General features: G+C 44.8%; 1 protein-coding gene across 4 annotated transcripts; it reads right to left on the reverse strand.

Moving 5' to 3' along the window:
- Window positions 1-5,011: 5,011 nt before the first annotated feature.
- On the reverse strand, window positions 5,012-24,948 carry ago4 (argonaute RISC component 4). 4 transcript variants are annotated; one of them, XM_062528815.1, is made up of 18 exons: window positions 24,780-24,948; window positions 18,585-18,765; window positions 18,299-18,419; window positions 17,353-17,534; window positions 16,982-17,118; window positions 16,628-16,762; window positions 16,002-16,089; window positions 15,402-15,549; window positions 14,987-15,106; window positions 13,554-13,682; window positions 12,015-12,148; window positions 11,351-11,535; window positions 10,969-11,128; window positions 10,332-10,647; window positions 9,593-9,727; window positions 8,372-8,473; window positions 7,807-8,006; window positions 5,012-7,567 (listed from the first exon to the last, which is right to left on the reverse strand). In XM_062528815.1, exons 1-18 carry the CDS (start codon window positions 24,796-24,798, stop codon window positions 7,459-7,461), a joined length of 2,601 nt encoding a protein of 866 aa, XP_062384799.1. In that variant the 5' UTR covers window positions 24,799-24,948; the 3' UTR covers window positions 5,012-7,458. The 4 variants fall into 4 exon arrangements, with proteins under 4 accessions (XP_062384799.1, XP_062384798.1, XP_062384797.1 ...); XM_062528814.1 differs by having other exon boundaries at window positions 12,015-12,163; XM_062528813.1 differs by having other exon boundaries at window positions 13,521-13,682.
- Between the last annotated feature and the right edge of the window lie 1,486 nt (window positions 24,949-26,434).

Below are 26,434 nucleotides of genomic sequence, written 5' to 3' on the forward strand. Positions count from 1 at the left end.
CTTCAGCCCTGACAAAGACCCACGGCGCAGCAGCGAGTCCCGGCTGGGTTAAGCCCGATCGGGCAAAAGCACCGCAATCATTTGTAGAGACATCAGAAGACACACAGACAGATGCACGGACAGAATCCCACCTGTGTCTCTCAAAGCCCAGGGATGGACGCACGACACGACGGTTAGACAAAGCCTCCACTGAACCTGTGAAGGGCAGGGAGAGACAGAGAGAAAGAGAGAGAGAGAGAGAGAGAGAGAGAGGGAGGGAGAGAGACACTGAACAAGGGAGGGGAGGGAGGGAGAGGAGAATGAGAGGGGAATGAGAGAGAGAGTCATGTCTGTAGGTGGATCAATTAACACAAAAGAATATGTAGGGGGGCCTCAACGGCGAGGTTTAAACCCACAGCTTTCCACACAAACAAAATAGAGAGAAAAAAATGCTTTTGCTCTGCTTTTTCTGTTGTGCAACACAGTTAAAGAGAGAAAACGCTCTTTTAGGAGGTGGAGGGGAGCCTGTGAACATAATTGTTTTCATTGGAAGGGTTAAGGGTATGAGGAGAGCTGAACAACACCAATAAGCAAAGCTAAACACCATATGCAACAACACCAGCATCTGGCACAAACTTTGCCTGGGCGATTTGACCTGCAGGAAACAGTTGAGAGTTGTGTTTCCTGATAGATACCACAGCAAGAATACCAACATGATTAAGTTTGAGCACAAAAAAAACAGTTTAGAGTCACGTCGCTATTGGCACTGAAGTCAACATTTAATCTGCTTAAGCAAGCACAACAACAATGAGTTATGACTTACAGTATACTGCTAACTTGAGCTGATAGGCTACCACACAAATGCCCATTTGAGATGGAAAGGGGGAGCTTAGCCAGAAACATTAAGCTCTAATAATCAGGCTATTGTTTTATAGGCCTTTGTAATGGGTGTATCCACAAATTGCTGTTGAGGATTTGTTTGTGCTGTTGTGTGGTTGTGTACTCGCCTCCCCCACCCTCAAAACATTGCTGGGAGAACGTCTGTGTCCATGTCTATGAATTAAATATCATGGCTACAAGATCCCCAGTTCAAGTTTCCTTTCTCGTATGGCCTCTTCTCCATGGCAACAGTGGTCATGGAGACAGGGATGGGACACAGGAAATGAAAGAGGTGGGATATACAAAGAGAGGGCAGAGAGAAGAGGGGGTGGGGGGTTCTTTTGGCAAAATACTCAAGTGTGTCTTTCATTATGAACGCCAAGGACAATCTGCTGCATGTTGTTGGCTAGACCGCAATATTTTGTAAAAAGAGATTGTTATAACAAAGTGAAAAATTGACTAAAATGGAATGATATTGGTAAAAACAAAATATTACACAAACATTTATTTTTAGCTCATCCATTTTCACGTTTGTATTTTGTTCCCTAGAGCAACTATTAATATTAATGGCCTGCCTGTAAATCTGGATAATACTGGTAATACAGGATTTATAGCTCAATTCATGGGGGAGAGCAACATGTTGTTTTATTTATTGTTTGTATTCACATTCCCACACAAATACATAAACGGCCATATTGCTTGCAAACGAGCCATTTCCTGTTTCTGTGCAAGCTACAGTGCTGAACAGAGGACACTAATTAAGTGTTATTTGATGTTGCCAAGAATCTCTGTTGTCCCAGGTCTCATGTTCATTCATGAGGCATTGTCTACCCTTTGTGTGTGTTGCCATCTAGTGGTATTTATGGTCTAGTGGGCAAGCAGTGATAGTGAAAATCAACAGCTGACATAAGGAACACAACACACACCATTCTACCCAAAAACAAACAAACAAAGATGGCTGTCAGTGCAGCAACCTCAGGGCTTCAATGCTGTTAACAATAAAAAATACTTAAAAGTGGAACACATTTTTAACACTATAAGGTCTCAATCTCAGTTCGAACATACCAAAAAACATACGATATATGTAGTACAGTAGCGCCTGAATAGCACATATTTCAATACATTGATGTATTGTGCATGTTGACAACATGGCCACCCAGTGTTTCACAATATTCTGACACATGCATTTATGTTCAGCCACCTTCACACTAAACCCAGACTATAGCTATATAGGGTTAGGGTTCAGTGAATGACTGCTGAAGGTAAAGCATTAGCAATAATGGTGTCAGTTTTAACAGGCATACGGGTCTTGAAATTGTAACAAACGTGATGCTTTTTGCAATCAGAGAGTCAGTAATAGCATCCCCCAAGCATCCCCCAAACAGTGGAGTTTGGTTGTGATCACATTCCTTGCCATGAGATCAGGAAAAACTTGGACATCTATGTGATCTGTTACGGTTTTAAATACAGACCGTCAGCTGGCACACATGACAGCTGTGGAAATCAATGGGATCAGAGTTTCTCAGGATCCCACGGGGACCCCACCAACACCTGGCGCATACAATCTACGCTATAATGAACTAACTCTTGTTCTGCAGTATAGGACATCTTCTTTTTAGAAATGACTGTACTAGAAGGTACAGTCAGCATTGTATTTGCCGTTGTTTGATCAATTGTGTAAAACTTTTTAGCAGAAACTTTTTTCAAAAACAATGTACATTAAATTTTAACCCATCACACCAGAGAGGTAGCTCACCCCACCCCTCAGTATTTCCAGAGAAACTCCACACAGAGTTTTGTTTTTGTTTGGGACCAGCCAGCCAGCCAGCCCTCACTTTGTGTTTCCAGTTTTCAGAACTTGGGCTTTTGTTTTAGCTCGTGGTTCGTAAGGAGATGTGTGCTGAATGTGACAAATGTTATGGGTTTATAATTGCATACAATTGCTAACTGCATCTTTAAAAGGTCATGGTTGAGTCAGAACAAATGGCTATATTTGAGAAGTAATGACAGTATCAGGTGTTAATGTGGAGACAGCTTGACAGCTGCAAATGCGGTGATTCATGGGACAACTTTGAGCAATGTTGCTTGGCAACTACATTACCGGTTCCATGTGTTCTGATGATTATAGTACTCTAGCAGAGAGAGTTAAAGCGGATCCTTGACTCTAGCAAAAAATCATGTTCATCAACATGCCACAATAACAATACTCAGGAATGCTGCTCAAGAAGTCGCCTTGTGTACCATCAGTTTAAGAACAGGAATATTTCTGACTATGTGAAGTTAAGAGCTAATTAGTAAATGCAGATTTTATCTGATGATGAAATTGTAACAGCAGAAAGAGAAGGAAAGAAAGACACACAGAACAGATGAGCGAGGCATTAAAATACCAATTTATTACTTACTTTGCACAATAAAACAAATATTCCCTGCAGGCTAAAAAAAAAAAGGATTTTAACATGTCAATTTAGCAATACAGCAACTGACCAAGCACCCTGTCAGAAGAGGCTGGCTATAGCCCCCCACCCCCAAACCCCCCCAGATCTCCCCTGCAGGACCTCAAGGGTACCCCCCTATTGCTACTGGTCACACAGCTCGGAACACTAGAGTTAAAACAGCACAGCGCTACACACCAGTATAAGAACCGAGAAAGAAAAAAAAAATAATAATGTAAAAGAAAAAAAAATTAAATTACAATACACATCATCAAATAACAAATCCTTACATATATCAAAGAGGAATTAAAAAATAAAATCATGCTCTGTTGATGTCTGTGGAGGGTGTTGGAGGGGGGGAGGGGGCAGGAGGGGTAGGGGGGTAAAGTTACAGAGAGAATTAATAAAACGTTTATAAAGAGGTAATCCTGTTGCTAGGAGCCCTAATAGGGATGAGGGGATGGGGGGTCGAAACCCACTACAAGGAAGTGCATTTGGAGGGGTGGGGGGGGGTGGTGGCAGTGCCCAGGTACGATGGGGGGGGGGGGGGGTCATGAAGGGCAGCCAGCAAAGGACGGCAAAATGCCCTTACAAAGCGCGGGGCGAGAGTGGGCAAAAGAGCAGGTGCAGGAGCAGGGCGGGAGTCTTCGCCAGCCCCTGATTGAAGAAAGTACCTCGTTTGACTTTGTGAGCGCGTGCAAAGACTCCCGGCTCCACACCTGGCTCCCCACTCGACCCCAATGACCCCCCAACCCTACCTCGGCTTGTGCCGCAAGTTAATGACATTTCTGTAGGAATCGTTATTTTTTTTTTGTTTCTATCTCTGTGAAATCCACCTGTCATTAAAAGAGACTCTGCAAATATTGCTACCCCAAAAAGTCTCACCTAAAATACTTAGACATATTTTTAGTTTTTTTTTTAAAAAAGAGAAACCTTTATAAGATCTTTTGCTCTTTCTGTAATCATAATAAATAGTCTCTAAGAGTTTTCTTTCATTTCTCATAAGGACGATATTCTGTCATGCAAGCGAGCAAAATCTAAAAAGTTTTTAAAACTGTTAACAAAGTCTAAAGAGCTATTCCACCAAAAGCACATTCCCACTGATTGATACAAGCAAAAAAAACAAGGAAAGGAAAGTGAGAAAGAAAAAAAAAAACCTAGCACAGGAAATACAAACACCGCGTAGAGATCAGACCAACAGCCATAGCAACAGACAAAACAAGCAGTTATAGCTTTTTTTTACTTGTAGAGGAAATGAAAGCAATGCAAAAACATCGGGTTGGGTTCATATTGCTTCGCAGTGAGAATACGTGAGAATAAGAGTTTGAAAGTGGAAACTGCCATGACCTGATATGAAACTGGGACACACTTTGCGGGAATAATGATGCCAGTATGGGGTTATCGTGAGGTGTGGAGAGGAGGCGTGAGGTCTCCATGTTAACTTGCCCCAGCCCGCCCAGTCCCTCGTCTTCTTCATCTCGTCTCATCTGGCTCCCTATTGGTCCTGGCCAGAAGGGGGCGTTCTCCACGCCCCCCGGAGGATAAGCGCTCAAACTCATTCATAGCAAACCTGCTGCTTTAACCGGTGGTTTATTACAAAAGGGTTTTTTTGCAGAGCGCCCCCTCCCTGCCGAGGCGTGGAGTGCCGCCCCCACCTCTAACTGACCACCCCTCCCCATCCCCCTACTACCCCCACCCCCCCCTTCCCCCCCTTCCCCCCCTTCCCCACAACCTGACCTCTCCACCCAAAAAAACCGACAAAACCCAGGGAGCACGACCTCAAGAGCCTCCTTCTGGCTAGTCATTGTCAAATCTGAAAAGGGCAGTGCTTATGACTGTGAGCTCCAATGGCTGGCATCAGATCAATCTGTGTTTAGCTTTTTTTTTTTTATTTTTTTTTTTCATAAATAATAAAAAAAAAATTGAACACCACCATAGGTACAGACTTATCAATAGATATAGATACACATGGTCAAATACACACGACAGGGATAGAAACTTTTTAAGTGTAAAAATTCAAAACAACTGCCTGCTGCCGTTTCCTTCCTTTCATGCCTGTCAGCTTCTGCCAATTTTGACTCCTTTTGGCTCTGATGATTGTCACTTTAAAAATTCAGCCAAAAGTAAATGTAATCATAAAAACTTAACCGAGCTAACAGCAACAAAAGGGGAAAAACAAAAACAGAAACGCCGCTGTTGAAACAGCCGGAACGTTTCCGAAACAGTGCAATTGGACGACCCCGGGTCCTTGGGACGTGAAGTCATATATGAGGACAAGGGTAAAAGGAAACTAACGTCCAACCAACTCCATCTCCAGAAAAACTACAAAATACAGGAACATCCATCAGGAGCCAAAAGGAGGAGACACCACTCACCCACCTAACTCTCCCCAGCACGCATCCCCACCTTTAAATCAACAACAACAACAACAACAACTGGATCCAGCAGACAACCCATGCATGCACACCAAACACACAGACCTGCGCACGCTACACACGTTACAGACTCTGCTGAGAGATCCGTTAGCATCTCCCTCAATGCTGAACTACCAAACATCTAAACAGCTGACAGTCCCCACACCATCTTAATCATACTCATCATCATCATCTTCATCGTCGTCGCATCACCACCACGGTCATAGTAAGAACAACAATTAACAACAAGAGCAACAACAATGCATCATCTAACTCTAAGAACAGTCAAGATAAGTCACGAAAAAAGTCTCTTATTTATATTAAACTCTTACAAATCTGATCTGAATTTATAAATGCATAAAAGGTAGGAGGGTAGGGGGGTGGGGGGGGTGAAGAGTGCCCTCTGCTCACTCTGCCAAAGTCAACCTTTAATACACACACACACACACAAACTAGGCCCGACAAGACAAGATGCCTTCTTTCACTAGTCCACACAGACTAACGAATCGCATTGAACTCATCAAGACGCACAACCGTCTACTTGCTTCCTTAACCTCATCACCATCACCTAAACGAGGGCACAAGGAGGTCACTCAGGACACCACAGGTTGCTGTGGCAACAAGCGCGACCTCCAGGGTGCTCTCCCCAGTCGGCCACACAGAAAAAGGGGCACGATACTTGATGCTGCTACACACCACCGCCGCCAGCTTATGCAAGTCAGTAAAATCTACCGAAAGACGCATATATAGATGTAAATATTTATATATATTTATATATGTGTGTAAATATAAAAAAACTGAGGCATTTACAGCAGTTCTCCTTGATTTCCCTTTACAATTCAGTGGCCTGCCATGAAACACACACACACACGTGCACAAACATACATCCGCCCACATGTACACATACGCACGCACACACACACACACGCACACACACGCGCACACACGCGCACACACACACACACACACACACACACAAACACACACATCCACTTGCAGCTAGTCTTTGCAGAACAGGAGATAGAGAAGTAGCAATGGGCAATGGCTACCCAGGTCACCTCGTTTGTAAAATATTTTTGAGAAGGAGAAAAAGTTAAAACACAGTTGTAAAAAGGAACGAAAGAAAAAAACTTCATTGTCATCACCTCTGAAAGTTGAAAACGCCCCGCGCTCCCCGAACCCTCCCCCGCCCGCCCAACGCCATAGACATTTGTGACATTTTTGTTGCCCCAGAGGGCTTGAGGTAAAAGTGAAGAGAGTCCTGCTTAGCTGAAAGAGGCAAAGCTTCACTTGCCAAAGATGGCAGCTCCGTGTTGCTCGCGCTCAGTGTATCTTTACAAAAAAGGAAATAAAATCATAAAACGACAAACAATGACAACAATAATAAATTTCGACATTCAAAATGAAGAAATTAACTAAAATGGCTCAACTTGGGTTTTCCTATGTTGTGTGCGTGAGTGTGTGTATGCGTGTGTTATTTATTTTTTTCTTTTTCTTAAGTTTTTTTTTTTCTGTGTGCATTTGAAACCCGAAAGCCTCTCAGTGCTGGATTGCTGGTAGAACGGCGGTTCCGTTGGGACCGGTCTGCTCGGCTTGGACTGACGGCCTGGTTCGCTGGCTTACGGAACCGCTTCGTCGCAGAAAAAGACGCGCGCGCAAGACAGAGATAGAGAGAGAGATAAATGACAGAAAAAGAGCGGAGATAAACAAAGAGTATTTAAAAAGAGAGCAATGGCGCCTCCTGCTGGCTTGGGTCAGGCGAAGTACATGGTGTGCTGGGTGTCATAGTGAATCTGGACCGCCTTGGCCAGGGCCTGAGGGTCACGGCCGTTGCTCTGGCCCGAAACGTGGCTGCCCTCCGCACTGCAAGACAAGGAGAAAGAGAAAGAGAAAGAGATAGAGAAAGAGAGAGAGAACAGAGAGGGGGGAAAAAAAAGAGTGTCAGCGAAAGTGCAAAACCAATCGAATGCAAACACCAACCTCCAAAAAAATTCTAATTCATCCCTAGCTGTTCTGTACACTCCGTACACGGTCTCTTTCCCTTTTCTGGACACCATGAGTCCATGAGAGTGACCAATCTCGAGCCTAAATCCAGGCCTCACCTGTCATGGTCTTTGTCCACCAGGTGGTAGCGCGCCCGGAAGGCCACCAGGCGGGCGTAGTAGGCTGGCGCAGGGATGGAGACGGAGCGGGTGCAGCGCACGTAAGTGTGGCACAGCTGGTAGGTGAGCAGCTGCAGCTCGTCCGCCGTGAAGCAGTTGTCATCCCACAGGACGTGGTAGTGCGAGGGACGACTGGTGCCCTGTAAGACGGGCAGAGAGCGTCTGAGTACCACATATAACAGCGCACACACACACACACACACACTTTGACAGATAGACTGTACACTAAAAGGTTAAACCCTGGTGGGTGACTCAAGCAGTCTAGTTGCAAAACTGACTTTTACCGAGAACTTTTAGCAATAGATATAGTTTTTATAAATAAAGGTTTTTCACATCTGGTATTTCCACCTTCGTCCAAAAAATACACAAAAAGTGTATTTAGCACTATAATAAGTATACTGTAGAAGAATGTAAAACACTTTCAGATTTGAAAATGCTGGCATTATTCAGGAGGTAATTTAATCCTTTTCTCTGAGCAGCTGGGGGGCAAGGTCCTGCCACTGACCTGAATGCCCGCATGGCTGCACAGGTAGAAGTCGAACTCAGACGGGTGGGTGATGGTGCTGTCCACGGTGGTGCCGGCTGGGACGTTGCCACTCTTCCCCACCTGTAGAAAGCAACAACCACACGGACGCACAACAACAACAACAACAACAACAACAACAAATCAGTGGGGAATGTCGCAACTTTATACAGTTTGGTACAACTGATGAGAATTCAAAAATGGCACTGTCAATTAGGCTATAATCAACTTCAAACTGTAAAGGGCCGTTCACACCAAGAACGATGACTATAAAGAAATATTGCTCTTGTTAATATGTATGACTACGTTCACACATAAACTATAACGATAACGACATAAAGAACGATATCATTAGGGCGAATTTTATCATTCTCAAATTTCAGAGCGAATTTGAGAATGCTAAAAAGCTAACAGCCAATCAGAACCCATCACATTTTAGCCATCATATTCATTAACACGAAGAGAGACTTCTTATCGTTTGTCAGTGTGAACGCTTTTATCATTAGGGTTATAATTATAGCTATCGTTCTGGGTGTGAACGCCACTTTAAGCTTTTGCCATTTTATCTTGCTCATCAGAATAATTCCATGACCTCTTCAATGAACAAATACAACCATGTGGTTTTGTATTCCCCAAGAGCAGCCCACAGGTTGCAAACTATGACAAAAGGAAATTATGTTTCGCTTTTATAGACTCCTCCATAGACACCAGCAGTCACACTGACGATCACACTGTGAATTTGCTATCACTGAGCGGAAAACGTACAGGAAACCACAGGTTTGAATTTCGGTTTGTGGCACAAAGACATTTTCAATGACTCATACTTAAGCAACTCAGTAGGACACTGTAAAGCAAAGTCAGCCTGGCAAGGAGTAGCACTGGACCCAAATATAATTTGTTCAAGAATTACTCAATCATTCTATGTACACTTTTGTCTGCACAGCAACTAACCAATGTTGGAGTTTTTTAAAAGGTTTAATGTGACCAAGCCGCTACAATAAAGGCTTTTTAACTTTTGTTACATGAGAGTGCCTTGGAGTTCCTCTGGTTTTTCCAACTGATTTTTTTCCCCCTCCAAAGAGCACCTCAAACAAACTTTTTCTGAGTCCAAGAAGCGCTCCTAGACAAATGTTTTCTGAACTAACCAATGCACTTGGACAGCCACCGAGTATGGATGCTTTAAATTAAGATCTTTTCACTCACCCGCTCAGCCTTGTCGGAGCAGAAGAGGCGTGTGTGGTGGCGCTTCTGCACCACTATGTAGGTAATGCCCGGCCGGTAGTCCTCCTCCAGACTGATGCAGGCCTTCCTGATGGCAATCAGCTCGGGCCAAGCCACCTGATGAGACATTAGCAGAACCACTGAGCAACCACAGGTTGGTAGTGCACTCTCTGACACTCATTTACTCTCTCACGAACCATAAAATAGGCAACCACAGATTATGCCATCTTACCATCCCTCTCACACACACACACACACAGAGCACACGCCCTCACTCATACGCACACACGTGCTATGACTAATCTTCAGAATCACTTATGTTCAACGGATGCTATATACAGCTCCTGTTGCTGATTAGTTTTGCATGTCTCACCAATTGTACTGAACATTTTAGAGCAAAACAAAATGTTCAGGAAAGATTTTTTTTGCCTGATTATTTTTACAGTATATTCACGGTCAGCACATTCGCAGCAGTCATTAGCCACAAGGACCGTAAACATCTAGAAAGAAAGACAAGTTAATCTATCCCCAGTCACTTGCACTCTCTAACACACACACACACACACACACGTTGCTAATGTATCATATCTGCACATATTACATCAACAATGACATGTGGTTGTTTACATTTTACAACAGTTTGGTGTTAACCTGCAGAATCACATCACCTGCCACCATCTTGGACAGGAACTGACACACACACACACAAGCACACACACACCTGCTTCATCTGTCCCTCGGACACCCCGCCTCGGTAGTAGATGATGCGCGTGGGCTTGAAGCGCGTGGACTTGTAGAACTGGATGAGCAGCTCGCGCACCATGTTGGTGAGGTCCTGGATCACCTCCTGGCTGTAGAGCTGCTCCTGGGCCAGGTCCTGCCGCGAGGTCTGCACGCGCACCGTGGCGCAGTAGCGGCTGGGGTGGCCGTCCATGCTGCCCACCACCGCCGCGATGGACGGCTTCTTGCCGTCGCCCGCGGGCGGATGGGTCACATCCGCGCCCAGGAAGATGACGGGCTGCTGGAACACGGAGGGCCTGGGCGAGGAGAGGGACAACAAATGGTCAGATCAAAATATTCATTTTAATATCTTGCTGATAGGATCATATTAGATAACTAGCCAGCTCGCCTCAGTAATTAGCAGTTTGTTACCTGACTAGTTTTCCAGAGTAGTTACTCATTAGCTAACTGACTATTTTTCCTGAGTAGTTACTCATTAGCTAACTGACCAGTTTTCCTGAGTAGTTAGTCATTTGCTAACTGACTAGTTTTCGAGCGTAGCTAGTAGTAGTTAGCAGTCTCAAGTTCAAGTTCAAGATATATGGACAACTGGGAGTAAACAATGGCCTCCGACTCACCTCTGATGGGGGACCAGGACGTTGTTAATGCCACCGAGCTTGGCGTTGATCTTGAGGCAGAGGTTGGACAGGGTCTGGGGGGACGTCTTCACCACATTCTTCACCTGGACACACTGGGTGGCCATGCCCAGGAGGGTATCCCCAACACGCTTCACCTCCGCTGCAATGGACAGGTTGAGAGTTAAACACATACACACACACACAAATGTGAGGACATAATACTGAATAGGCACTTGCACTCTTTCATAGATATGAGGGAGGAACGAATAGACATGATTAATTCCAACAATGAAATACTACTAGGCTATGCCTGGACCGGTTACATCCACCCACGCACGCTTAAATAACAATGGAAACAGAGAATGAAGCAATTCCCTCTCACCATAGACGGGAGTCTTTCCGGGCAGGATGACGACAATGAGCTGGAGGCCCACATAGGACATCTTGAGGTGCTTGAACATGGGCTCCACACTGTCGGCTCCCTGGGCGTACTTGCAGAAGCACGGCTGGCCCTGGATGGGCATGCCAGCGTCTTTTGAGATCTTTCTCAATTGGTCTGTGAAGCTCCTGGTGTCAATGGAAAAAAAATAGAATTAGGAGGATTTTCACTACAGAATACAAATTCACAAGTTTTTTTCCCTTTTCTCTTACAGACCACTACAGTTTCCCCCTCCCCCCAAATCTTTGCACATCACCCAGAGGTGCGTTAAAATTCAGCAAACATCGGCGAACGTTTGTGGCGAACATGTTTTCTCTGTTCAGTTCAATTTTAACGATTTGGGGGTCTACATTCTGTTAGCTGCATTGTTGCCTACGTCAAGCTTGCAAACATTAGCCAAAAGTTCAAGGTAAACAGACAACTGCTTGCAAACGTTTGCGAATTTGAACACGCCTCTGGCGGTGACTACATTTCGCTGCTACAAAAAGGGGCATGGGGGCACTGTTTCTAGAACCGTTTCTGTCTACACAATTAGCAAACAGCGAGGAGGACGAGGAGCAGATGATGATGAGGAAGAGGAAGAGGAAGAGGAAGAGGAAGCACTCACTTGAGCAGGTCCTCTCTGCACTGCTTCTGAGGGGCGAAGCAGGCCACGGCCCACACCTTGATCTCAATGCCGGCGTAGAACTGCTTGCCCCTCATGTCCCACACGCCCTGGTTGGGCGTCGCCACCGTCTTGTTCTGGGGAGAGAGTCCCTACACTCTTAGTGAACCCCTCGGTCTTCCCTCTGGCTCGCTCACACGAGCCACCCCAGCCCACCCAAGCCCCAGCAGACCACAATATAACAAACAAACAAACGGCACTGTTTACAAATAAGTCATCACTTCCTGTCAAAACTTGGACCACAATTGGCACTGTATTCAAGACTGGGAATGGGAGGGTGAGATCGCTTTTAGCAAGAAATTACAGACTTGTTTCCACATATAAATTATATGATGGAGAAAGAAAAAATGCTTGTGTAGTCATTCAGAAGCAAAGCTATTGCTCAATACATCCCAGTTTATTTCCCAGAATAAACGTCTTGCTTTGGCAATTTGTTTATCACAATCACCAACACCAACATAAAACAGTTCCAGTGTTCAGGGATTCAGTAAATCTTTACAATTTTAACATTTTTCAAAATGTAAACATTCATGTTTGAACAACAAGCTTGTTTAAACAACACCCTGAAGACTGGAGAATTCGGCTATCTGTAAGTCAAACAGTATTATCATGTAGGCCAGTAATAGCAGTGATTTTTTTTTTCAAAGCAAGCAAAATTACTGCAAAAAAATTCTTTGTGCCAATGCATGTTTCCCAGGCCCTTGATTAAAATTATTAATAACATTATTCAAATGGGGAAGCCAGAGAGACCCTGTGGAAAGTGGCAAAAACAGACAGCAAAAAGAGCTGCTCTTCTCCTCGTAGGTCACAGTACAGCAATTTTGAAATTACTTTTTAATATGCTTTTAGAACAAAAGCAACTTAACAACAAAACTTGTACTATGTGAGTTACCGCAATTATGTTGGTTGAGTGCATTGTGTATTGTTTTCATGAGGAGGAAAGCAGCTCGTCAGATTTTTTCCCCCAGATTCATCCACTCCGAGAGACAAAAATAAGACTGCATTACCCAGCAATACCTGTTTCAGCAGTTTTCAGCCATATGATACATGTATGTGTGAATACACTTAGGTTTACAACATTGTATTACATTATATTAAAGTGAAATAATACAATAGTGATAAAGTCACAGCAAATTGAGAGCTGTGTGAACCCAAATGACCTGTAACTTTTCACCAAGGGAAACCCTGGCTAATAAGTAGCCTGGCAGCTCCATGGAAACGTTTTTCTTTCTTTCTTTTTTTTTTTTTGTGAAGTGAAATTATGTTGACACAAATGTCAAATATGCAAAAACATTTCCTTTGAATTGCTGGGAGTAAATGGAGTCCAATCTTTGTCCTCATTAGGTTAGTCAAGCCAACACACACACACACACTCACTCACACATACACACGTCCCCACTAGTAACCCGTCCCACCCGTACTCACCCTGCCCAGTGCCCCAGTACTCACCCTGCCACAGTCCCTCCCAGTGTCTGTACTCACCCGGCCCCCATACTGTAGCATGGGCGCTGGGAGGACCCGCCCTGTGACCTCGGTCATGTCGTTATGAACGACTATACCGAACTCTTTCAGATAGGGGTCGGGGCCGCCAACCATGCTGTTGCTTTTCACCTGGAGGACAGGGAGTCAGAGGGCATGATGAGTAATGTAAAGAGGTAGGATGTCCGCACATCCTATAGCTTTACCTTACCGCCCCCTTTAGCTTGAATTGTAGCTTTCTTGTGCATACGTATTACTCAACATCAGTTGGGTGTGCATACTTTGCACTTCATCCAATGCTAACTGATAACATTAAGTGCATATCGCATCTGATAAGAATACACCAAATTCAACACGGAAAACGTAATACCTACCCACCGACAGAATAACAGAATATTTGGGTATAGCCCTAGTTGATTGACTGGGACTGTTCTTGGCTTGGTCTGACCGACTGTGGTTTCCATTTACAGAACTTGAACTGTATATGAACATTGGACTGTTTTGGTGTGCAAACACCAAATATTAGTAACATAGTCTGAAGACCAATTCTAGGAGCTGAAAGATGAGCAATTCCCTAAATCACAGATTGTACCTTTATCTTCTCCGACAGTAAGAGTAGGCTTGCAGAGACACAACCTGGATTGCACTCAAGTTCTTTAGGCCACGTTATGTTTACTCTACCTCCGAAGTGTCGGAGCCAACCCGCCTCCTCGAAGGTTTGCTGCTAAGGAGTTGGAGATTGTTTGGCCTTCGCGCCACAGCCTGAAGGGCTTTATCTTGGATTAGCGCATTCAATTGCACGGCAATAGCACTTGAGGAATGTTATGAATGGCGCTCATAACAGTTCCACTGAAGCAGGAAAAATAACACCTGAGAGATGGACGTTGGAGGCTAACGGAAAAAAATAGACGACACTACCTGAGTGAAATGAGCGTTCCCACATTTGGAATCGATTACCTGCTATGCCGGTCAACAATGGCCGCGCCATACACGGAAATGGGTACGTAAAAATTGGCTCGATATTGGGATAGGATATACCCAGGATGGGAGCTCTCAAAAACACAAGGAACTCCGCCAAGAATATGTGGAAACTTTTACAGCCCAGAAAGTGGAGTATTAGTTTCAGCACTCCCCATCCTTGACATAGAAAAAAGATAATCAGCCTGACCTAGGAGCGATACTTTTAAGAATCCTGCATTCAGAACCGCACACTTGTGATCTAAACAAGCATGTGACAGAGTTTAGTACTTCAAAACAATTGAGTATACAGAGACGGCGACACTTTTAGATTCCAATAATCAAGATGGCAACAGGCAACTATCGCCAAGAGCTATGCACAATGTTAACTCTTCGGCTGTCAATCATCTCAACCTGTGCAGGTTTTTTTTTTTGGGGGGGGGGGGTTGGGTGTCGGATCTTTCTGCAGCTGCACTCACCAGCCTGCTGATCTCCTCCTGCCGGTCGGGGGCTGAGCGAGCTGTGGCTTTGATCATGGTGGAGGTCTGGTTATCGGTCAGCTTCTTTATACAACGTTGGCCTGCTACTATGTTACAGACCTGCAGAGAGAGAGAGAGAGAGAGAGAGAGAGAGAGAGAGAGAGAGAGAGAGAGAGAGAGTCATTATAGGTATTGGTTGCCACACTGTTTGCATAAGTTCTTGAGCTGAGGTGCAGTTTTAACTCTAAATGCTGGTTAGCCAGTAGAGGTGAGATGATCTTATCACCATCACCAACATGCTCTGCAGGCTAGCTGCATATCTGTGCTGCAAAGCTGGAGAGGTGCATGTGTGTATGCATGTGTGCATGTATGCATACAGTATACTGTATGTGTGTTGAGGGGGGCATGTACTGACCTCGAGGGGCAGATAGGTGTGCTTCTGTTCCTGCCCCACCTGGAGGCAGGGGAGGTGGGGGTATTTGAGCTGCAGGCTGTACTTCTGTTTGAAATATTGAGCCACGGTGCACTCCATGGCCTGGCCATTTTCTAGCTGGAGGGGGAACCTGCACCAGAGAGCAAACACTTCAGTGTGAGAGAGGCACACAGTTAAGTGTGTAAACAGGTGTCACACTCTGGAACAAGCCACAGCGGAGGTCAAAACATGACTTAAACATTAACAGCACTGTGACAATTAGATTCAATCTGCGGCAAGAGTCATTAGGGTGAACCTGTGGACTTCTGCAAGTCTACCATGTCCACGCCTTTCAATGTTCTGTGCACATAGAAAATAACTAGAGGCCTTTGGAAATCTATGAATGATTAATACAAACAGACCACAGTTGCTAATAACAGAATGCAGAAACACATCAACGACAGTTTAGTTACTTTACTGATGGTTATGACAAAGCCAAGGCAGTTTTACTTTTAGAATGCAGCACAGTGCTTTGTAGAAGACTCAACGAGGCTCGAGAGCTTTCGCACTGCACGCGGGCTGTTAAAAATGGCGGACACTCACGTCTGATGGCTGGCTGGGCGGCGGGTGACATTACACACGCGGTACTTCCTCTTCATCTGACCGCAGTGAGTAACCTCCACTTTCAGCCCTGCTCAAGCACAGAAACAGCCGTTGGTGTGTGTTAGTGGACAGTGGAAATTATAAAAATTATAATTATAATATAATTATAAAATTATAATGAATAAGGATGACAGCCTTAGGCAAGACCTTTAGAGTTGTGTTCTAGCAGGCTTAAACTACATCTCGTACCCATCATCTCTCCTAGTCATATCGCTACTACCAGTAAATGCACGCAATTCCAATTTCCAATCCAATCCTCATGTCACTGAGAATAAGCCATCTCAAATAAACAACTTCTAAACTTCAGGCTTTCTCTAGGGCCAAGATTTTTTGGCTCATCACAGTCAGTCATTAAGACAGGCAATGATATGGAAAAACAAGCAAACATGAAATCAGAAAATCAAGTAAGATGGTGCTTGAAGCTATTTCTAGATTTTGTTGTGCCAAAATATAAATTCTTGATCATCGCAAAAAAACAGATTGACATCAAATTTAAAACAACATTCCGCAACACTTGCGTTTGCAAAGCGGTCCATTTACATTTCATTAGAGACATAAAAACACACCTCGAATCTCCTTGGTGAACTTGACACGCTGTGAATCTGTTAGAGGCTTGGTCTGCTCATTGATGTTCTGGATGTCCAAAACCTCGCACATGAACTCAATGACGGGCTGGGCTCGGTAGAAGGCAGTGGCTGAGACTTTAGGGCGTGAGGAAGACACAAACACAAGCAAGGATCCTTAGTCATCTAGGTTAGTGATCAATGGGCAGTTGAACATGATCCTCCTAAAAACAAGCTTTTTCACTTTCACTCTGTGGGGCGCAAGCACTGAACCCGTGAGGCTTTACTGTTTGGGCTCTTCAGTTCTGAGCTGCTGAACCGTTCCAAAGCATGAGCGGCCTCCCGCCAAGGCCTTACCATCGATGTTGAGCATCATGTTCCACATGGCGGGGCGGACGGACTGATGGAAGCCGAACCACACTTCCCTGCCTCCGCCGAGGGGGTGGTAGTAGCCCTCTGGCGGGGAGAAGAAAGAGCGGCCAACTGGGGTGTATCTGCATCAGAGAGAGGGAGGGAGGCGAAAAAATTAGAAAAGATCCCTTCAGGCTTATTTGGCAACCCACTTATTTTTCACCCTTAAAAAGCTTCATTTGCAGAGCATACTATCATCAACAATAGATTCAGCACCAAAGAGCTGAGTCACTTTAAACAGATGTGTGCATGTGTAACCCCTCTACTTTTGACCCCCTTTTTTTGACTCCGTACTGGACAGTCTTGCTCTAGGTTACCTCATGGAGGGCAGATGACGGGTGATGACATCCAGTGCCTGCACAGAATCCTCGGGGACCTCGTTCAGGTGACCGGAGAGAGCCTCCAGGAGCATCTGCAGGCTCACCACCGACACCCACTGCAGAGACACCTTGAAGGTCTGGTCTTTCCCCTCACCTGGCAGAGTCACCTCCAGATCCACCTGGGAGACAGAGTGACACGGGGACAGAGATGAGTGACACGCACCTTCACTATCCTCTGTTTAAAAAAATGCATTATTATTCCTCAGTATCAATAGTTCATACTATAAGCTGTATATATGAATGTCTGTTTAGGCACATGTTTTATCTCTACATTCTGATTAATTGTCTGTTGTTATGTCCATGTCTTAAACCTGTATGTTCAACGTATGTGATCATTGCTTTGGCAATACAAATGTCTAAATATGTGTCATGCCAATAAAGCACTTTTGAATGGAATTGAATTGAGAAGGAACGAATGGGCTAGATCAGCGTTTCTCTATGGACTATGAGCCGGGGACTGGTGCCGTCCACAGTGACATGCACACTGGTCCGCACAGCAGTGACAGGAATAGGCCTTACAAGGTTAAAAAGGTTAAGAGAGCTTGGCTTTGTCCAGGTGGGCCCTGTGACCCTAAATCCTGACATGACCGGGACCTGAGCTTGAGAAGTTTCAGAAACCCTAATCTAGATGAAAGAAATTGTAGACAAATGGCACACAGACACATGATGACACCATGGTGGCATTTGCAAGGACAGCAATGGCATGGCTTCCTTTCCCTTCATCTGACCTACCTAATTAACCTCACTGCAGCAGACAGACATTGAACTACAAACAAATACAGCGCAAATTAGAGATTGTTAACACTATAATCTGAGCCTGATTAGTTTAATCCTGGCTATGGACAGCATCCCACTGGAGTTGGTGAGGGAGGTGGGTCCTTACCCGGTCTCTTCCGATGGGCAGTGGGTGAGCCGTATACATGTTCCGCTTGCCATCATATCCAGGTTGTCGGTCCCCAAAGATCTGCATCTTAAAGTGCCGGACCATGGTGTCAACCACCTCTCTGTAAGAGAGAGAGAGAGAGCGGGAAAAAAAGAGAGATAGAAGGAGAAAACAGAGCAAGAGAAGGATAAGGTCAAGTACCAGCGAGAAAAAAAAAAAGTGACGAATAGCATTACCGCGGTTTTGTTTGCACACTCCAAACACACTTGACCGCACGCGCACGTACCTGTTGACCCTCCGCGGTCTCTTTTCCGGCTTGATGTCGATGTCATAGTGGTAGACATCGATCTTGGGGATCTGCACCTGGAAGTGATTGGCCAGCAGGCGAATCGGCTTCCCCACAGTGCCCAGACCGGGCCGCCGTGGTGGCTGGAAGAGGGAGGGGGGGGTAGTAGTGACGGGCGGGCCTGAGGAACAACACAACACACACACACACACACACAGAGACAAACGTAGGTTTGCACATGAGCACAGACATGTCAGATAATCAATAGATATCTTATAACTGGCTGAACACAACTTGCGGCTACATAACAATAGTGTACTGTAAGAAAGTAAGAGTGCCTTGATTAGGACTGACTGACACACACATGCACTTTTTTTTTTTTTAAATCTATTTATTTAATGAGCGGATACAAAACGCCTTTGTGATAAAGAATCAACTTGCTTGTGGTGGTTGCTCTTAGAACTTGACTGCATTTAGTGTGAATCACAAAGCGAACCCCACACACTCACACTGTAAATTACTACAAACATGTGCCACGAGTTCCGCGGTCCTCTGTACGCAACTCAAGTACACACACACAAACCAACACAGGCGTAGCCTATGCCTTCAAACCCTGACACCCCACAGGAAAGGCTGTTGCGGTGGGCCTTGACCTCTGACCTGGGAGGGCGGCCACAGGGGACACGGAGAACAATATAGAACAATGCAAACCCAATTACCGCCCGTCCAATGACGAGCCCACTCCTCCCCGCCCTCCCAAACGCACACAAGGCACCCAGACAAAGAGCAGCGTGGCTGAGACAGAGGGCGGCGCGGCCATATGGGGGGCAACAGAGACTGGGATTACACACACACACACACACACACACACACACACACACACACACACACACACACACACACACACACACACACACACACACACACACACACACACACACACACACACACACACACACACACACACACACACACACACACACACACACACACACACACACACACACACACACACACACACACACACACACACACACACACACACACACACACACACACACACACACACACACACACACACACACACACACACACACACACACACTACAGGCTGCGGTAGTGTGTACCCATGTCTGTAGTAAGACATACAGTACATACGGCAAAAAGAATAAGTGTGTGTGTCTTACTACAGACACGGGTACACACTACCGCAGCCTGTATTGTTACTGCTACTGCTACTGCTAAATCTCCATTGAAACCACTTGACATGGTTCCCCCCCTCTGATTAATTTTTTTTTTTTTTTTTAAAAAGGCCGCCCTCACCAGACTCCCTTTAAAGTACTGCCCAGTGTTGGGTTCAGTCCCACGCAACAGTGGGTAGAGAGAGGGAAAGTCCCTCTGCGGCCCGATGGGAAGAGCTACTGTACCAAACAACGCGTGACATCATCTTCTGGCAACTAGCCTCGCTTTTAATGCCTGTGGTTCAGCATAAGGAAACTGGAGAATGGCGTGAGGACTCACAAAAAGACCAATTTGGGAGCGCGAGAGCAGTATGAGTGGGCAGGAGATAACTAGTGTAGTGTTTGTTTTTTAGGGGGAGAGGGGGGCTGCTATTGGTGAGTAATATAGGTTTTGGGATGGGGTGAGAATGGAGCTTCACTGATTTTCCAACTGATGAGTAGCTTGCAGGGGTCCAGTCTCTAATGTCCTGACATGCTCCAGATAGCCAGTCAGGCGGAAAGGGGATTGGGATGAGGGCGAATGGGTGGGGAGGCTGGGGGTCAATCTATACCCCCTCTGTTTCTCCCTCCCCTTCCATTCAAGCTCTTCCTCTGCCTTTCAAACGCTCATGAGCCACTGGTTGCTCCTGTCTCTTTAGGGCAACCCCCCCCCCCCCTTCCAAGACCCCCGCCCGCCCAACCACCCACACAGCCCCTTCCCTCATGAAAACCCACTGGGGTAGGGTTAGCAGGTCGGAGTGGGCTTATACTTTGCAGCCCTGTCAAGACCCAGACACACACACACACACACACACACACACACACACACTCACACACCAAAAGCAGAGACGGCTCTATATTTAGGCCTCTCAGCTGGTGCTCAGGAGCTGGGCTGGTGTCACCGTAGTCCCTGGGTGGAATGCTAGCGGCCGGCACCCCCTCTACTACTCGCGCCTTCCACCACGCGCTGTCGCACTCCACGTCTGGCTTCACCACTGGATCTCACAGCCACAGCTCATCGGCATGGTCACTGGAAACACGCTGTACACCACCACTGCGTCTTCACTTGATAACCTGAATCGCCACTCTATTATTTTCTGCTTACCCCACCAAAACGTGGAAAGGTCCTGAGTGAAATATATGCACAATGAACTCTTTCCTTAATCCTTACTCAAACTTGTTCATGGGCGACAACTAAACATCATCTTCAGATAGGTCCTAAGAATTTGTTGCGCTGGGATTAGCACTCACTGGGAGAGCAAAGAGTGCTACAGTGATGAATAGACATCAATTCAGGAGTCAGTGATGAGCACAAAGAGTTAACTCTCCCTCCAACATGACAGAGCCAGGTATGCCAACAGGTAGCTCTAGACACAACCTCTACAAAGAACACTGTGGGCGAGCTTAGCATAAAGACACGGAAGACTGTGCTGATGAGTCAGCGGGTACACCACAACATGTGTGACACACAGTCAACTATGAATCACCTGGATTAGAGACAAGAATCCACTTTTCACCTGCCCAATTTATGATGTTGTGAAAGTTTATGTGTCGGGTAAAGCTTGTTTTCTTGAGTGTTTTCTCGAGTTAACATCATGTGAACAGGGACGTTTGATCAAACTCAAAATGTTGTTACTGGTCATCTGCTTAGTCTGAATTGCATGTGTGGCTTTTGTTTGTTTATAGCATTTCAGCTCTTCTTTCTATTTGTTTTGTTTTGTTTATGTAGCTAGCTCCACAAATCATGTCTGAGACTTCATCTCTTTGAAGTGAAGTCATGTCAGAGCTCCATTGTTGCTGCTTATGACCAAGTTATTCATATAATGGGCTTGCATGATTAGCGTACATTTATCAGAGGCATTTTGACAGTGCATTGTAGCCAAATGGCTGGACGACTGTGGCAAATCCCAGTAGAACAGACTACACTTTGTGCCTGAACAAATGTACATGGGAGCCAATAACTTCATATCAATCAAATAAAACCAAATTAAAATATGAATCTTAGCTAATTAGACAGCCACCTAAGTAATGAGGCCTCCTACAATCTTCAAAAAAGCATATCTGTGAAGATAGGACCTAAACTATGCCAACACAACAGGCATGAGAGTGACCTAATCTTTTCACAGCGGTTCCCAGTTTAACCCTCGCGGCAGGTAGCCCAAATCACACTGCTTCACAGAATGCTGTAATGATGTAATCAAAGACAAATTAATACAAAAATGCATTCAATATTAATTCCCCTAGGCCTACATGGAATATTTTGGTCAATGGACAGAAATTAGCTCAATAAATTAGATACGATGAGTCTTTTGAAAGGACCATGTTATGGCTGCATCAAATAACTAGTATTCACTAAGCAGTTGTATTCACAAATTTGCTCATCTGAAACATACTATATATGAAGGTCTACTCCCTTACCCCTTGGGCTTTTGAGCCTTGGTGGTAGGATGTTTCTTACACTAGTATGTAGTCATTTTTCCCGCATTTCTCACCATTTCCTAATGCATTGGTTTCAAGTTATTGTTACAGTCCCAAAGTACTCTAGTGGCAAACAGTCACACCTCTTGATTGAACTAAGAACGAAATTACACCTAAAACCTCATCCATGAGACCTATTAGTCCAATTTCATACGACATGCCACATAGGATGATCGAAGCACGCATTTGGAGAGGCAACTTGACTAACTTCACAGGAAACCTCTATGAATGTATCCATTATTTCTGGCTGTGGTTATTGATTCCGAAGTTAGTAAGATAATGTCATTGCTGACAACCACTGGCAAACAACCACTGACGTAATATCCGGGCTGACCCCAAATTGGTAAAGCAATGCATTCACTCTTCGACCTGCCTTGTGGATATAATGCTGTTGAGTAATCATTCGAAAGGCTACTATATGGCAGCCTAGTGAATGCATGGTGCAGCCTGAATTTGTGCATCTTCCTATCTTAGCAGTATAATTAGCCATGAGCACTGATGGGAAATCAATTGGGTCGAGATTTGAAATGGATCATTCTGGACTGGCAGTCAGGTGTTCGGAGGGGTAATTTCACTCAAATTATGCTTTATTCCCAAATCTGACATTTTGCACTGCTTACACTAGTACTGTAGACCAGCAGGCCATGCTAATTTCTATTTTCACAAATCCTAAACACAGCCAAAATGATTAACAAACAAACCAGTTTTTACTGTGCGCAAGTTTGTATCACTGGTGCAGTGAGCAAATTATTATTTAGGGTGGTATATTCTACATTTGTTCATGTTTTTGTTTCAGGTAGATTATGCTTGAATACCATTTGTTTACAATACATACTTGGGGCATGAAACTTCAAAGAATGCATTTTGAGTGTGGAGAAGCTGTATTCTAATCGTGCATTCTCAATTGCATAATCACACATGAAACACAGTGAAGCCAGGACAGCCACTCCTCCTAAAGTGATGTGTCAAAAGAATTCAACCAACCACTTCTCTATTGACTATACCCGTTTGTGTATCGTTAACTGGACTTTCTGTGAGAGTGTGGGGCGCAAAAAAAACACTGTTAAATCTATATAATCTGAAGGGGGGAAATTCCACTAATGCAGAATAACTAGACTAAACGTGAATTTTCCACAGGCAGTTCTCAAACTGGTGGTAAGGCCCAGTGGCCCTCGTGCGAGGACTTATTGTGAAAATAGCACTGCGAACATGAGTATGTAGGCATCTGTGTTTTTAAACTTTCCACTGTTGCGCTCGAACAATGTTTTGCGAAAACAAATGTGTCAATTTCACAAGTCCAAGAATACATCTGGACAGAAACGTGCTAGCAAATGTGAGGGAAAAAAAACAATTAGACCTACGTGTATTTGGCTCATACACCCTAGCTGTGTTACACAATATTCCGCCATGCTGCTACGATTATAATATCAGTATGGTTCACTAAACAGCTGCCCATCTCCGTTTTCTATATATTAACAAGATCCAGCGAGCCACGGGAAATCATTACACCAATGTTACGGAAGCGGCTGTCGGAGATGTGTACAAATCGAGGTAGCATCGGACACGGAAAACTACATCAATAGACGACAAATTAGGTGGAAATGAGAAGTCGTTGATACACTGCAGTGTGAAACGGAACCAGGCGCTCTGGTCGTTTGCTTTCTGAAACAAATGTTCAAATACAGTCAACCAAAGACAAAGAGCGTCGAGTGTACTAAACGACGATGCCATCTTGATGCATTGTTTTTGTAGTTAACATTAGCTATCGCTATGCTGCTTCAGGCCAAGCTTCCTGCCACAATCAATAGAATAGGTAGAGGCGCGATTGGCCCAAAACACGCATTGTGTCCATTGCACAAGACTTGTTGTAATCGAACAGTGACAGACGCGCGAAAACCATTCCCTACAGCATGTTTTTGTAAAGGCATTACCACTTACATCGCCACTACTCGAGTGATCACGCTCTACGAATAGGATGCAAAATTCCATGATGTTCACGTGTTCCTCATTCAGTGCATCGAATCGCCTTTCACGATATTAAAATGGTTTAGTAGTGCTGCACTATTAACACGTATGTACATTTAGCAAACCGCCGTATAATGAATTAAACCAAGCCAAAGTGGTAAGCTTGCTAGCTGCATGACAGCAGACGTGCGTCCACACACACGACACGGAAGAAGGTCTTGGTTAAATCCCCCACACAGTGCTCTGCTGCCCTCCTTGGCTACCTGCTGCTTTGAACGCCAGCAAACAAATTAGCTTGTTGGACCAATAGTTCATGCTTGATCCCATACTAATCGTAAATTAAAGGTTATAGTTACATCAGTGAAGAAGAATCATCAAGCATATTAATTGGAAAAATACATTAGGGCCTGATATCCTCGTTTGTTTTCGTTCTCGTCGTTGAGGCCTATCATGCAATCATCCACGGCCCCCAGTGAGGCAATCCATTAGCCCGCACTACTCTGTCACAAGGCTTCTCATTTTTAGCTCTTACCGGGTCCGAGCGCTTCCATGGCCGAGGGCTCTCTCTCCGTCTCTGTCCCGGCCTGGCGGCTCCGTACCGACACTGAAATTGGGGGCGGTATCTCGAAGCTTAGTAGGGCTAATTTAAGAAATGGAAGAGGTGCGTAGATGTCCACAGCCCTTCGAGGGTGCGTTGTCTTCTGAGTGATTTAAAGCAGATCCTGGGGATATTTAACCGAGCATGCGTCGGGAGGACGTATGAATACAAACTGCGCGTGCGCGACACAAACTGTCTGACAAAACAGCAATGCTAACGTAGTTGCAGAATGAACAGTAAGGTAAATTATTTTATTGAAAATTAGTGGACTACTATCGACAGACTAAAAAACGGCGATCATCGACTGAAACTGAGTGTATCTTATGTTTCCATGTGTGAGTGTGAGTCAGTAAGACGGAAAGAGAGCTGCAAAGGTGTGTAATGTGACACTACATTGTGCGTTAGTGAGAAGAGGATCTAGGTGTCACACCAAATGAGCAGACCATGTGGCATGTTAATGTTTTTGCAAGGGGTAGGACTCTCCTTTCTTGTATACCAACCATATGATACCAACAATATAGATTGCTAGGAGAAATGTTACTGGCAGTTTTCTTACATTAGTGTGTCTTACACACGTTTGTGTAAGAGACACTTATAATGTTGACATTTCTAAAGCTAACAAAGGTATCATCATGTCATTTAATATGGTAGCAACCAACCATAAGGCAGTTTTGGTTTGCCTGGTGAATCGTCTCAGCATTCTACTTCGGCCTGTTAATTTGAACTTGACTGCCCTCTTGAGGTGAACTATATCACATGCAACAGGATGGACGAGAGACCTTTGCTGTCTATGCGAGAGACTGCAGCGTTTAGGTTTGAACAAAATGTGCTAAGTTCTATAATAATTATGCTAAATCTATGTTATGCATGTCAACATCAGGTAAAAATGTTAAATCAATAGGGTAGGGCTAAGGAAAAGATAGATAATGGCATGTTTTGGACCTATGACAGCATTATTGCCTAGCTTCTTAACCCTCTCAGGAGGGTTTTCCTGCACTGCACAGAAAAAGGTTTCAATGTAAGACTACTGAGGAGTAAAATAAAAAAAAGAAACATAGCAACCTCCCTCAATCCTGACATTGTGTTAAGATCAGGGTCAACAATAGTCTGGCTATCTTTTAAGATTGAACATTAGTCTGGGGAGTCTGCGCTTTATTTCCACTGCATAAGAGGCGTGATCACTCAGCGTAGTTCAAGTGACTGTATGCATTTGGATAGTCCTTCAGCCAATCAGACCAATGATCCCAGTGTGCCTTTTGGATAAGCTAGTTTGTGGTTGGACCCAGCAAACGTGGACAGGAAGCAGAAGAGATAGATGTGCAGGTTTCCAGCCTGAGTTGCACGGCGAAATCCAAATCGCTGGCAGATCAGGCTGGGTTTACCCAGCCTAGGTCAACAATGCAAGTGGTGATTCACTGTTCCATGGGAGAACAGGATTATTGAAGAAGCCAATGAACGGAAAAGGCCTAAATTCAGGGCCCCATTTGAACATCAGTGAGGGCCAGGGGCTTATCCTCCCTGTCTGCGTCGCCACAGGGGTTTGATTGGACCCAAAGCAATCTATTGGCTCATTATGGACTAGGACTAGC

Source organism: Sardina pilchardus, chromosome 24 (genome assembly GCF_963854185.1).
Source record: "Sardina pilchardus chromosome 24, fSarPil1.1, whole genome shotgun sequence".
Classification (NCBI taxonomy): Eukaryota; Metazoa; Chordata; class Actinopteri; order Clupeiformes; family Clupeidae; genus Sardina; species Sardina pilchardus.

What these genes read in the sequence shown, in the direction of transcription:
- ago4 (XM_062528812.1), bottom strand. An exon ending in TGCCCATCGGAAGAGACCGG is followed by an intron (nt 17,535 to 18,298) that starts GTAAGGACCCAC and finishes TCTGTCTCCCAG; the next exon opens with GTGGATCTGGAGGTGACTCT. An exon ending in TGCAGAGAGGACCTGCTCAA is followed by an intron (nt 11,536 to 12,014) that starts GTGAGTGCTTCC and finishes CATTGACACCAG; the next exon opens with GAGCTTCACAGACCAATTGA.